Genomic DNA, 15,345 nt, shown 5'->3' with positions numbered 1-15,345 from the left:
TACCTGTTTAGAGCGTGCAGTCTGAGTCCGTGTTTACACTAGTAATTACAACTCATTACTGATTACCAGAATGTAAATGGGTGTGGGTGGATATCTCATCCAACGCTGGAATAATCAAACATTGAAGCCAGAAAAAAATTTCATGTACAAACATTTAATACTTTTTTCCAGCACATCTTTGTTTTTTTTTTTTTTCCGATTTCGCTTTCCTTACATTAACTGTTATAATTTCATATATACACAATGTCTTGGTTTTTATAGGAGGACAAGTAAGGATAGCCATTTGTCAGATGTCGATTTGGATTAATGTCATGCATAAAATTATTTACCAAATGAAATAATGAAATGTCACATACAAAGGTGGATCAATTTTCTCCTTTTTCTGATGATTGATGGCAGGGAGAAGATTGACAGGAAGTGTTTGATTGCTATATTATAATACAGGATATTTGCAGAAGAAAACCCTTTTAAACAAAATATAGTTTTACATTTTTTAATATGAATACATCAACCATAATAGCTTTATTACCTGCATTAAAAGTAATATAATTTAGATGATTTATCTGAATAAATGTTTTTTAAATAGAGAGTATAGTAGATAGATCAGTTGGATGTTGAATGTTCAAATGATCATGGATTGTCTCTTGAACATTAAATAACGTAAATATACCATGATGGATAAGATATTTGTATTACTTTGGACAAGAAAATTTGTCCAAAATGTCTGAAATATTGTAGACACCCTGAGTTACCTGTTCTCTGCAATGAAAGCTTTCCAGATGAAGTGGTTGTTTTAGAACATAAAGAAAATTTATATATCATAAATTCTATTTGTTAAACATTTCTTAAATGGACTAAACAGTATTTTAATGGTTGGAGAGGACATGGGATTTCAAATTTCAAATTAAAACTCATAAGTGTTCATTTGTTGAAGTTTAAGCTTTACTTATTTTCGTAAAAAGAAAACCCCACATAAATTACATTAGAGCTGTCACAGGTACAAAATGCTTAAGTTTTCCAGCCTCTGCAGCAACCAGCCCAACACTGAGTTGTTACTTGTAAGGTAACCATTCCAAATAAAAAAAAGTAACTTCTGATTTCCAAAGTTTTATGAATGGAATAAGATATTGAATCTATAATATAATTTATAGTTTTGTTAGCTGTAATAGGATTGGAAGTTATGATCTACCAATAAATTTTGTTGTACTACATAGCTTTGAACGGGATTGTAAATATGCTTGCATTATAATCTTTCTGATATATGCACATCTTCCTCGACTTTTGTATTGTACATTTCTTATAACCAAACATAAATTTGCTGTGCCATCATCATCGTAAGTTGTTATCCTAAAGTGAACTGAGAATATACAGTAGTGGTGATATATCTATACTAATGAAGAACTGATTTTGGAAAAATGATAATTTATATATCTTTATTCTAATTTTGTAATCCTCTAGACCTCCAAGCTTTTGTATCAGTTCAATTTTTGTGTTTTATCCTTGAACTACAAGTAGAATTTATACTGCTTTGGATTTTGTTTAAGTTGTGACCATTTTCATACAGTTTGAATTACTGAAATCACCCCTTCTTTTGTTCGATATTGATTTTAATCAATTTGTGTGGTGATTGATTTATATCAGTTTCATAGATATTTACCATAAATATTCAATATGCATTTCCCCAATTGTAAATGAATTGTACATCAAAATTTATTTATTTATTTAACTGGTTTTACATCCACTATTGCGGCCTTTTGGCATTTCCGGGGACAAGTGTACATCAGAAGAATACAGCATTGCTTTCTGGAAATGTTTCCATTTCCTAATTAAAAGAGATTAAAAACAGGAGGTTTATTGTCCTTGGTTTATCATTGTATTTAATTCCTTAGATATGAGAAGGCCAGATTATCAGTCAAAATATTACTAAACTGTTGCTGAAGTTTGGAGCACCTTTTGTGGTGCATTATCTGAAGATGTTCTATGACAATTTTTCAGTAAGTACATGGATATAAAAAACAGGAATCATAAAATACTACCTCAATGTTGGGATTAAATTAATAATGGAAGTAATTTTTTATCTCAAAAAATATTAGATTCAGATTGCATATTTATGAAAAACAAATTTGAATATAGAGACAAGAATTACATATAATTATATGTCAGTTGTGTCTCTGCTTCTCTATGTCACTGGGGCTAAAAAAATATTCCATCTATTATATTTATTGTTCTGATAACCACAAACAAATTTTAAAAGATCTGATAGCTGTATTTCTCAAAATCTCAAAAAATATTATTTTTTTACTACTTATATTGTATACAAGAAATTAAATTTCACATCATCAAATCTGCCAGTAAGTCTGAGATTTATTAGCACATGATCAAGTCAAGCTTAGCACTTGTATTTTGTATGAAATAGAGCTAAAAAAATCATTCACAATGTAAAATTAATTGACAATGTCCAGTTAACAGTCAAATTCAGAATTTGAAAATGTCTTTTGCAATGGTCATGTATATGTAAAAGTATATTCCAGAGCACTTGGAGAGAAATGAAGCTTAATTTCAAGTGAAAACAAAAACATTATCATTGTACAGTCAATTAACAAGGTGAAATCAACAGTAATTTCTGAAGTGAAATCTGAAATATGTGTTGGGTGACCATGCCTAGAAATAAAGGTTTTCCAGGTTTGGTTATGAAAACACTTGTACTTGGAGAAAAATAAAGCATTCTGATTTGGAATAAGTATCAGGTTATTGTGTAGGGTGAAACATTTTCCTTTCCATAAAACTGTCAAGTTTTGGTCAGTAAATTCACCCTGAAATACTTGCCCTTCTCTATTTTTGTTGTATTGACACAAAGGAAATATAGGTAAAATGTGTGGAAATACCCTAACACTTATACAGTGTCAACATGTATAATAACTAGGACAGTTGTTAAATAATTACTTGTGTTTTTTGCCTCTTAAGATTCAGTTTTGAAACATATTTATTGTCAAAAGTATTGGAATTGGAAGTTTATGATTTTATTGTACTTGAAATTGATGACAACAAAATTTAAAAAAGAATTTAATGAATATACATGTATTTTGAAGTCATTGAACAATCAATTAACTTTTTCCAAAAAGGAGAGAGTAGTTTTTGGGGTTTTTTTTAATTGTAATACAATGTATTATTTGTCTTATGCATTTTTAATGATTTTTCCAATTATAAATCCTGTGTTGGTATAAAAAAGCAATCCTAGATTTAATGTTAGAGGCCAACAAGATATATTAATGAAGGGATTAACTTGTGTTTAAAGTAAAACTATATCAGCACATTTCAGAGGAATCCTAATACAAAGCCTCACTGCTCATTGTTGTATTATACCTTCAGCTCTTCATCTGGAACGCTTTCTATGAATTTGTGTGACTTCTACATAATAGTATTTTCTGTTAAATATTTCAGTAATTATAGTTAGATACATAAGGAAATTTTAATATACAAATATGAAACCTGAAAAGAGATAAATTTTTAATTAATTGAGCTACCTTTTGAAAAACATGTCATCTGGGAAATACAAGTACCCCTGGTAGATCACACATTATAATCTGTTGCTGAGCATGGTTGTAATAGTGAAAATCCTTGTGATCTGTCTTTGTCATGTTATACATGTTTTCAACAATATCCAATAAAGGAAGATAGAAAATTTTAAAAAATTGAATTTCTTTATTGTATAAGATCAAGGTAAAAACATGCTGACTTGGTAACTTATAAACAATGATATGTTGAATTATGAACCAGCTGAGAGATAAAGTGATACAAATAATAAGGAAATCAGGGCTTTGATCCCTAACAATGAAACTGAATTTAAATCTGTTTATAATATCTTAAACCAGTTAACACATTGTTTACTTGTAGAGTTTGTTATTCCGCGACCGATTACGTTTGTTTGCAAACCATTTTCGTACCTGTTCTATAGACAGACCACACTCAAGAGCGATATGGAGGGTCTGGTCACGAGATGGATAGGGGTTACTTAAGTTGTCCTCAAACCATGTGTCCAACGTCTTCACTGCGTGTTTGGGTAGGAGGCGTGTTTTTCTGACCTCAGCACCAGCTGTAGGCTTGTGACTGTCTGACTGTCTGTAGCCAGTTACACTGATCTTTTGTTGAACTTGTTGTATGACACGCTGGACCTGGAAATCATAGTCTGCTGCAGTTAACCTTTGACCTGTGATGTCACAGCCATCCTTTTTACATCGGTCAAATTGTTGTTGTAGAACAGCCATATTGAATTGGAAATACTCCAGTAGCTGTGTTGCCTTATTTATGTCTGATTTCTCTAACTCTTGTAACATTTTCTTCATCTTGCGTTCCTGTTTCCTAACATGGCTGGATAATTGAAATGTGTCAGTTCTATCCCCGTGAGTTGGGGTAGACATCTGGAACACACTGCGTCTGTCACTAGATATACTTTTTGTTGGAATTACATATTGCTGTTCCTGCATTCTAATATCCATGTTGTAGATGTCCTCGTGTTTTGGTGTAGTTTTATTTAATACAGAATCAGAGTTAAGTGCTGCTGTTGCTGTCAAGCGATGGTGTGTTTCCCGCATGGCTGCCACCCTCTTTGTTGATGCTGTGGCAGTCATGTTGTCTTTCCCGGTATGGACACACGCTTTATTTTCCACACTATAATCACTTCTGTACTGACCTTGACTTGTCTCCCCATGGTCATTAGAAGATATTGTAAAATTGGTGAATTGGTCTGTAACTATATCCTGATTATAATGCCGGTCACTTGCTACGGACGGGCGGTCAGCACTTGGATACAGGACCGAGTCCCGTGTCTGATAATAATACTGTCCATAGTGGTCATGGTTCCCATGGTAACCAGAGTCTGATCCATATGGCAAGTGCCAGCTTGGATAATATTGCTGAGGTGTAACCACAAGTGGTGAGGGCTGAAACACATCAACAGCTTCCTGTTGGCCATATCCATGATAATATGGATGAAGGGCATTGTTGTAGGCTAACCAATGCTCATTTTGTGCTGCTGATACATTTTGAAGGTCGTAATGGCCATCAAGTGGGTGGAAGCTGCTGTGGTCAGAATACATTGCATTTCTGTGGCGGTTTCGAGGATGGTCTGTATCCATGAAGGTAGACTTTTGAGTTGTTGACGGCCAAGTGTCAAATCCGCAGTACGAATCAGGGTAGAAAGCAAGCTTTGACTGTTTGGGTCGCAAAGAGACTTGACAGTTGAGATGGAGATCCAGAACGTCCATAGTCGCAACACTAAAATCACGATGTTGTTAGCGTTGCTATTTGTTCATGCCTGAGTGCATCATTATGTGTTGGGATGTGTGTATGTTGTACACAACACATGACGATTCGTTATGTAAGTTCTGTACCTGATTCTTACATCAGATTTGGTGATTATGATGATGTTGGTGGTTATCATCACATTCTGTAAGACCTGCAGGGACGCTTTGATTGGTACATCACACGTGCAAAGATTTCTTCAAATTGAATCGTGATAGTATTGCGGTGAAGTCTTATACTTGAACGAGAGATTATTGAAATAATCTATTGTATTCCGCATATGAATGAGATAATGGAATTTTCAGTATTATAGATTTAAAAATAGGTCACGTGGTTTCGCATGTTGAAAAGTGTAAGAAAATATTAATTAAAATGATACACGTAAAAAGAAAAAGTTTAGAACATTTGTTCCGATTTCAAGGCCTCGGTGAAGGGGCTGAGGTGTTAGGGAGGGTCAATAGAACTGTACTCACTGCCCGCAGAAATCCGATACTTTGATCTTTTGTCCCCTAAACGTCTTTGAAGTCCCCCATTCACCCCCCTATTCAGCCATTAAATTAGGCAGCTTTGATGCAACAAAAATGCAATACTATTTCTGACCTCTTCTGTAGTTAATGGATCAATGTTTACATACCGAGGCTCCACAGGGGGTACAACAGATTCTTTTTCAAAGACAAGTGTTAACTATCTAAGGGTATTTTTTCAATTGCTCTTCATTTAATTTTAATTCCACTTCCAGATTAATTGAGATAACAGGAAACAGTTCAAGATGATATAGTTTATGATATTATTTCTGTAGTATTTGCTGTAGTCACTTCATTACTTTACATTAATTGACAGTTATAATATCTAGTGACAATTGAAAACTTCTATTTCCATAACTGTTAAACAGTTAATACTTAACCACTTGTTGAATGATATTTCATTATGAATAATAATAAGTTTGGAAGGCAGTAGGACCTCAACAGGACAAATACCTGTAGGTACTTCTATACAGTAAGAATAGGTTTTGGTTGGTTTATATTGTTAACAGACTGTTATGTAAGATGAGTCATTATGTATGGAGTGTACACATTTTTAGGAAGCTGTGTAAGCCTCCTTGTAATAGTGCAGAACTGAAGCAGACATTATAGTGTTACCACACTGGAGTATACTGCTGAAGGCCGCCTGCAAACCAGTCATTTCTCTACCATAATGTTGAACATTAAACCAGGAATAGTAACTACCATTCACAAAGATAGTGATAGGACTTTTCATTGTCTTTGTAACACAATGGAAACCATTGGCATTGTAACCGTTGGCATTATAGTGAGCATATGAGCACAGTGTAAGTCTACTTTCAATCACGCGTTGGTGAGACAATGTGTCATCACTTAAGTGAATGTATGTTCATATCAACTTGCATATGACCTTCTTGTATTTTTTTAAGCAAACCTCAGCTAACAGCATCTATATATATTCATGATATGTCATGTCGTTTTTTGAAGCCTAAACAGTAATGGATGAATAAATTATGTGGCAAAATATCAGGTGATGACACCGTAGTGTTATGTATGAACTTGACCATGTATAAACTGTGAATATGACATAATCACTTACAATAATATATGATAGGAGGTTAGGTATTATAAACAAGAGTTAAAGATCACTGATCTTATTGGAAAAATAAATCAAATTACAAATTTCTTGTCTTCATACAATTTCTTTAAGAAACAAGTCAGTTTGGTGCATTCAGAATGTACTTCTGGGTTAAACATCCAAAGAAAATGTGTCAACTTTTAATGTCATGTTCCATTTATTAACATAATAAATGGAACATAATACTACGCGGGTACCACATTATTACACCATCTAGTTCTCTATATCTTCTTTGATTTTAATAGTTGTTACGCTACCTGTAGATTACCCTATATACAGGGTATTTGCTGTCATTTTACCCTTCTTATAGACTACCCTATAGATGATTGTGGTAATGTAACCCTGCTTAAAGACTACTTTATAGGCAATTGTGGTAATAATACCCTGCTTTTGTGAATGTGTTTGTGGAAGTGTTATCCTGTTTTCATTCGCTGAACTTCTAGAGCCTCATGTTGGATCATTTAGTACATAATCGCGGTGTGGGCCTGCACAAAACAAAGACACATCTCTAGGTCCATTGTCTACAGCGGGGAGAAACCCCGCCCTCAATAACCAGTATTAAATACAGAATGCAAGTGCAATTGTCAGTATGTATGTGGCCTTTTTTGAATAACAAATGGCAACTTTTTGATAACTGTTGATTGATCCTATTCACATAAACACTTGATTGGTGTGAAAAGCTCAACCCACTTAAACAGTAGGGTGCCTTAATAACAGACCGTTTATTTGATATATCACACAGTTGTAAAGATCTGAGGCTTGTCTATAATGAAACTCGTATTTGAATGAGGTGTTCTGTAATTCTTCAGCAATGAATGGTGTTCTTTCTGGCCCATTGTCATGTCTATTCCTACTTTGGAATGGAATACCTCTAACTGGATTATATCATTAGGGAACTGGGGTCAACAGCGACAAACGCGCCTGACCTCAATCATCGGAGATACCCAATACATGGGCTTCAAGTCGACCCCTCGCAATGCTATTCATTTTATAGCCCATCACCTGCGGTGAACGATGCACCAGTTGACACGGACTGAAGATGGCGTGAAGTGTTAGGACAAGCACACTCACAATATTTGTCCATGTTTTGAGCTAAATAAGCTGGTCCCTCCTTCTCCCCTGTCCACAGCTGTAATTAGAACACAAATAGTACTTCAAAGTCCCATGGAAGCTTGACTTACTATTCAATTAGCACCTAAGTATATCTGGCGTGGTTTGGTTGTACGGGTAGGTTCAGAATATTGATTACAGCCACCGACAGAGGTTATATTGGTACACAAGACATGTGTTTTTACTCACATGTAACAGTACAAATCCATGTCTGAGAAAAAAAGGAAATTAATTTGTCATAATTCAAGTATGTTTTTCATTCAAATTCATAATTAACGAGAAAGAAAGAAAGAAAAATCAATTACTAAATTTGTATGTTTAAACTAGAAATGTAAATAGCAATACATAATTATTATGAAATTCTATTTTTCAATTAGCCTACAATCATTAGACTATGGATCGTTCAAATTGCTTTTCTGAAACAATTCTTGTTAGCTTTCTCTCCCAGAAAGTAATATAGCAGTCTTTCTGAACTGTAACCGTTATGTTTACCCCTGGATATGCCTATTATATTTTTGGGACTGAGTAGAAACAAGTTTGCAGGAAAGACAGCTTTCTTGTCTAGTTTTAGAGTTAAGTTATTTCTGATAAAGCACATATTGTTCCAGTTATTTATATAAGTTCCTGAAAGTCTTGTGAATTTGTATAATTTACACTATTAGGAACTAAGATGGCTGTCTGGAAATCATGTTGGACTTCTTGGCTATGTATATTTCTTAGAAAGTAATAAAGGATCTTTCTCAAATACATATATAAGTTTTTCATGGTGCCTAGTTGTATATATTGCTTTTGGGGACTAACGAGAAAGTAAATGGCTACCAGGTAATCATCTTAGATTTTGAGAGTTTGATAGAACTATTTTGAGAAAGTGCTTTAAAAGATAATTTATTGCATAGTAATAAGCATTTTTTTAACCCCAACACCAAGGTCAAAAGTCACTCTTGACCAATTTTGAAATAAACTTTTGCAAGATATCCCATGAACTTGTCGCCAGAACACTGACATTCGGTGAGACAACGCCTAGAGGTAAGAGGAGCTATGCAGACAGGAAAACTTACCAACCAATATCCCATGAACCCTTTGATATATTAAGCCCAGAATGGATTTAGATCAAAAGAATGGAGTTATATCCATGTAAGCACCTACTCACTCTGTTTTAATTTGAACATGTTACCATCTGATTCATCTTGTGATAGCATGATTGTGTTCGCCTCTACTTTGTTTTAATTTGAACATGTTACCATCTGATTCATCTTGTGATAGCATGATTGTGTTCACCTTTAAAGTTTTTGGGGTTTTATGTTTACATTCCATGTCCATCCTACTTGGCAATCATTAAAGGTTAAAGATTGATATTATGACAGTCAAATGCTGACCTTGTTATATTTTTGTCAAAATTGACCATTTTTGGGTGCCTTGTTACTCAGGATCACCAATGCACTAGCAGTATGGCTGTTGTGATGGGTGCAGTCAAGCGTAAGCTTTAGACCACTTTCTCTTAGAACGTTAGAACATGGATTCAAAATGCTTTGTGGATTAGTTGTTTCCCTACCTGTGGCATGTTGGTCTTTCATCAACATCTAAAATAACATCTGTTCCCATAGCAGCGTCATAGCTGTCCCATAGAGGTGTCACAGTGAAAGCTCTACACAGCTGATGTTGATTGTTGAACTTGGGAGACAACTTAAAAATAAAGTTTATGGACTTCAGAAAATATTTATTCAAATACATTTTGTAAGGGCTGCTGCTAGTGAGCTTTGTAATCATTGATGACACTCATTTCATCTTTGTCACAAGGATAGATAAAGGTGTTATGTATGCAGGATCTTACATCAAGTTCTGATTCTATATATAATTTGTAAAACAAGTCTTAGAATTTTCATTTTACAGAGCAACTTGACATATAATTTTAATATTTTTGCAGGGATTCAGGAAAACAGTACTTTATAGCAGTAATTAAATCTAAATTGGTCACGTCAAAAGACATCATAGAGTTATGATGTCACAATTATACAATGGAAACCTTCAGCCAATCATAAAGCTCCGTCAGGTGTTCTCACACATATGGTCCTAACTAACTTTTTATAATAGGTGTTATTATACATATAAGATTATGGCTATATGATTACTCTTAACCTGCCCAAAGTGTCATTGTTCTTATGGCACATTGTGCCAGACATGTCTGTCCACCTGTTGTTAACATTTTACGTCAACCTCTGGATAACCAAGAGTCATGTTGCTGGGCCAGCAGCCTGCCGCAATGAGGGACTATCATGTTTTGTCCATAGGAATGACCATGACCCACTTGTCACAGGAGTCAGTTGTCTTAAATTCCAACCTCAGATGATTATTCATGAGACCCAGGATTATGATGTTGCACCTCTAACATATAAAGGGGGATGTCTTGTTGGTCTACTGAGGTAACTTATAGTACTTAGTAAAATTACCATTTGTATGGGGTTTGTTTGTACAGTGGTTGTTACAGTCATCGATCAAGGTTACATAGGGTCAAAGGTCACACTTGACCACTTCTGAAATAAAAAACTGATATACAAACCATTTTCTGAACCCCCTCAACAGATTTTATCTACATTTACACCATACTTCTACACCTTGATCAATCTTCAAGGTCAGTCAAGGTCAACTGTTGACAGGAACTTTGACTCACCTGAGTTTTTGTTTGTATATTGCAGGATGTGTCCTTGCTCACAAGGGTTGTATCAACGAATCTCGTGATGTTTTTGCCCAGGTACGTGAGGCAACTGCAGACTACTGTGATGTTTGGCTGAATATTGCCCATATCTATGTGGAGCAGAAACAGTTCGTGGCTGCTGTACAGATGGTAAGTAGATGGTATGTCCTTATGTTGAATTATGTGTGATAGACTAACTGGCTAGGTGACATCAACCTTGTCGTTAGACATTTCATTTATATATTGGTCTGTGGACAGATGAATGGGCAGTATCAACATTACATTGTGCAAAGGACAACTTCAGTGCCATTTTACCAACAGTCACCAAACTTGCTACACTCAAGCATCAGGGAAGGTGATGCATCAAAGTGGAGTTTCAGTTACAGAAATTGGCTCTTGTGTTCCACTCTTCATAGAGATGTTGTCAATAACTTGTAAAATGTATTATCTTGTTCTGTCATCAAGGTCAAATGTGTTAAATCTTTAAATAACTTCTCAGTAGCCAAAACACCAATGGTCATGATATTGGTCCAGTAGGAAACTGAGGTGAATTTGTCTATTTCTGTTGAAACACTCTGGAAAACTACTCGAATAAAGTCTTAAAACAATCTGCAGCACAGATAAGTGATACAGGCCTATTTGGCCTCTTTATTCAATCCTGACAAATGTTATGTATGTCCTAATTCTATATCATCAGATACCTTAGGCAGAATAACAAGGCTTTACTATATCAGGAAATGATCAAAACATTTGCCAGCAGTGTTGAATTGTTTGTCACAATGAAGCAGATGGTGGCAGTATAGATTACACAGAGGCTGTCAGCATGCTGGAATTGTTATTTTACAGGGGACATGTACTATAGAAGGGGGTATATTTAGTGACATTATGGCAGAGGGCATGTTTAGCGTTATCAGACAAGGGGTATAGTAAGTGACATTTTGGTAGGGGGCATGTATAGTGACTAGAGAATAGAGAACATCATATGGATTGTGAATAATATAATTACTAGGTATTGTTTAAAAATATTTTTTTTCCATTATAAAAAAAAACCAGATGGTAGATGAAAGGATGATACAATAAATAAGGCCATGGTTATTGTATGAGAGTATTTGTTATCGTACCTTTTATTAGCACAAAACCCCAATATTAATCTGATTGAAAGCTGATCACTGGTCAAGGACTGGTTAAGGACTGGTTAAGGACTGGTTAAGGACTGGTCAAGGACTGGTTAAGGACTGGTCAAGGATGTAACATCCAAATAGTCATATGAGAATCTTTTGATCGCAGTTTTTGTTAAAAAAAAAAAAAAAATTGGAAGGAATTGAAAAAATAATTGAACAATTTTAAATGGAGAAACATTGAAATACAGCTTTCAGATGTTCTCTGTATCAAATATACAACAGAAAGCGAAAATACAGACCCAAGAGCCTGGATGAAGTGATATCAGTGTGGGAAAAAATTATCAGCATGGGCATTGACATGACAATGCATACAGCACATGTTAAAAAAGGGGCTATTTGTGTTGTCATATCTCTGTGGCTTAGGGTCAAACCATAGCGATTAGCCTGGGCCACTTCATCCAGGTCATTCTTTGACCTGGGTTCTTAGACAGATAAAAGGTCTGATCTTATAGAGTAATATGATAATTTCTCATGATTCATTAAAGATTAGTTTTTCACACTGAAGCAGATGGTATCAGAATAGATTATACAAGAGCTGTCAGCATGCTGGAATTGTTATTCACATATATCAACTGTAAAGTATATAACACATACTCCTGTCACTCCTGACAGGAAACAAAATCTTCCTGGTTTATTAATCCCCCTGGTGTGTGTGTGGGGTCAGGGGTGGTTGGTGGTTGTGGATACTGGAATCAGCTTGTTCATCTAAGATATTTTCCTGTCTTTGCATATGGTTAGTTGTCAATTAATTTTTAGTTCATCATAATCATCATCAAATGGTGGGTTCTTCAAGTTGTCCAAATTATTCAAATCCATAAACAGTAAACAAGTCTTGGTTTTTTTTGAGAAGTGCTGGATGGATTATTCTTGTGCCCTTTAGTCCCTTCGATTTTGGAACTAATAAAAAAAAATGGCTGACCGGTGGCCAACTTTGACTTTGACAATGAAAGTTTGTTGTTGCTATTTCTTAAGAACTGCTCTGTGGATCTGTCTCATATACCAGGTATGATCTGTAGGTTTGCCTTAGACTCTAGTTATGCCTTTTTCATTTACAAGGACTGATCAAAAGAACCAAATGGCTAAGAGGCAGCAATATTTTTTATTTTGACAATGATCTTGAGAAATGCTGGATGGATCTTTCCAACGCACATGATAAAAATAATTGTTAATTATCAAGAAACGAGAAATTTCCTATATGTGTGTGATTAAATTGCACACCGTGTTTCCTGTGACTTTTAACAGGAGACAGTGTTTATTTAGCAACACCCGTCCCCCCACACATTTCCTTCATAAGTAAAATGAATTGTCTAATTAGAATGGAATTGTGGCTCAATAGGAGACATGATAAATTAACAGACTATGTATCCTGGTAGGAGGTTAAGAGTCATATTTAGCAACATGACAGTAGGAGTCATATTTGGCAACATGACAGTAGGAGTCATATTTAGCAACATGACAGTAGGAGTCATATTTAGCAACATGACAGTAGGAGTCACATTTAGCAACATTACAGTAGGAGTCATATTTAGCAACATTACAGTAGGAGTCATATTAAGTGACTGGAGAAAAAAGAACTTGGAATGGAATGTGAATTATACAATTACTTGGTATTGTTTAGAAATTGTTCTTTCCATGATTTAATAATTATTTATGATAGATGAAAGGACAATAAAATAAATGAGGCCGTATTCTGGAAAAAGCAATAATTACGGGTTATGATATGACAATTTTGATGTAGTACCTTTCATTACCCCAGGAGCCAGATATTACCCTGGAGGAAGTGATATAGGTCTGGTTGGGAGAAAAAACTTATTATCAACCCAGGCATTGACATGATAACGCATACAGCACACATAAAAAAAGGGTTATTTGTGTTGTCATATCTCTGCGGCTTAGGAAGTAGGCAATAGTGATTAGCCTGGGCCAATGTCCCTTCATATAGGTCATTATTTGACCCAGGTTTTTGGACAGATAAAAGGTCTAATATTAAAAAGTAATATGATAACTTCTGATGAATCTTTAAAGATTAGGGAGTCTGAGCTAAAATTCAAACATGGTAATGATTCTTGTTTTCTTTCAAATTTGTAAATTCTGTTCTTTATACGACAATTAAGAAGCATACTGACCTTATCAAATAAAAACACTGCCAGTGTAACATGAAAATGTATCTTCTGATTGAAAGTGTGGAAACCGTCATCATTTCTTCAGTGGACTTTCAATGTTATACTTTCAGTATGAGAACTGCCTTAAGAAGTTTTACAAATACCACAACATGGAGGTGATGGTTTATCTGGCTAGAGCCTACTACAAGTGTGGCCGTCTCCGTGAGTGTAAGAACATCTTACTTAAGGTAGGCTTGCCAAGTTTTATACTGAAATATTTCATATGTACAAAAATTTCCACAGTGATACTCATTTGAGAACATAACTCACTTGGATTGACCAATATGTATGTGTCAGATAGCACATCATATTTCTCCAGGTGGCACTGAACACTTACATATTTCAGTTACACCATGTTTCCCCCAGTGTAACTTTATCACTTTATAATGATAATATTTCAGTCACACCATGTTCTCCCCAGTGTTACTACATCACTTTATAATGATAATATTTCAGTCACACCATGTTTCTCCCCCCGCCCCCAGTGTTATTTTATCACTTTATAATGATCCTATTTCAGTCACACCATGTTCCCCCCAGTGATACTACATCACTTTATAATGATCCTATTTCAGTCACACCATGTTCCCCCCAGTGATACTACATCACTTTATAATGATCCTATTTCAGTCACACCATGTTCCCCCCAGTGATACTACATCACTTTATAATGATCCTATTTCAGTTACACCATGTTCCCCCCAGTGATACTACATCACTTTATAATGATCCTATTTCAGTCACACCATGTTCCCCCCAGTGATACTACATCACTTTATAATGATCATATTTCAGGCACGCCATGTTTCCCCAAGTGACACTGTACTTCTGTACAATATTGCCCTGGTACAGCAAAAGTTAGCCACTTCAATACTGAAGGATGAGAAGAGTAGTCTGAAAACAGTCCTGTGTGCTGTCCGAGATCTGGAACTTGCTCATAAGTAAGTCCATCAGCCTTTTAATGTGTAACACAATGATACAATCTTCTAATACAGGAAGTAGGTTTATCAATTCCCTAACAAGTTATGTCTTGAGAATGTATAAATGCTGAAATGTTCTTCTAAATCAATCTTAATGTGCTAGATGCACTTTCCTCTTAACATGAAGGTTGTTTGTTCCAACATCATCAAACACGTAGTGAATCCTAAAAAAAAAGCCTGTAGATTTGTTATTCCTATATAAACAAATTGCCAGTCCTAGGAATGTTAGCCTTTAGGATTGTTGTTCCCAAATAAACAAGTTTCCAATCCTATAACTGTTT

At 35.0% G+C, this 15,345-nt stretch overlaps 1 protein-coding gene across 1 annotated transcript in view; it reads left to right on the top strand.

Annotated features, from left to right (window-relative positions):
* Nucleotides 1–15,345, top strand: part of LOC132565658 (RNA polymerase-associated protein CTR9 homolog) — a 41,151-nt gene that overhangs the window by 17,655 nt on the left and 8,151 nt on the right. The window contains exons 16-18 of the mRNA XM_060230353.1: nucleotides 10,743–10,891; nucleotides 14,156–14,272; nucleotides 14,880–15,025. Coding sequence (XP_060086336.1) covers nucleotides 10,743–10,891; nucleotides 14,156–14,272; nucleotides 14,880–15,025 — 412 coding nt within the window. The remainder of the gene's footprint in view (nucleotides 1–10,742; nucleotides 10,892–14,155; nucleotides 14,273–14,879; nucleotides 15,026–15,345) is intronic.

The sequence above is a fragment of the Ylistrum balloti genome, unplaced genomic scaffold (assembly GCF_031769215.1).
Source record: "Ylistrum balloti isolate Yb309-2 unplaced genomic scaffold, AGI_CSIRO_Ybal_v1 Utg369730, whole genome shotgun sequence".
Lineage (NCBI taxonomy): Eukaryota > Metazoa > Mollusca > Bivalvia > Pectinida > Pectinidae > Ylistrum > Ylistrum balloti.
This window is presented reverse-complemented; position numbering and strand designations above follow the sequence as displayed.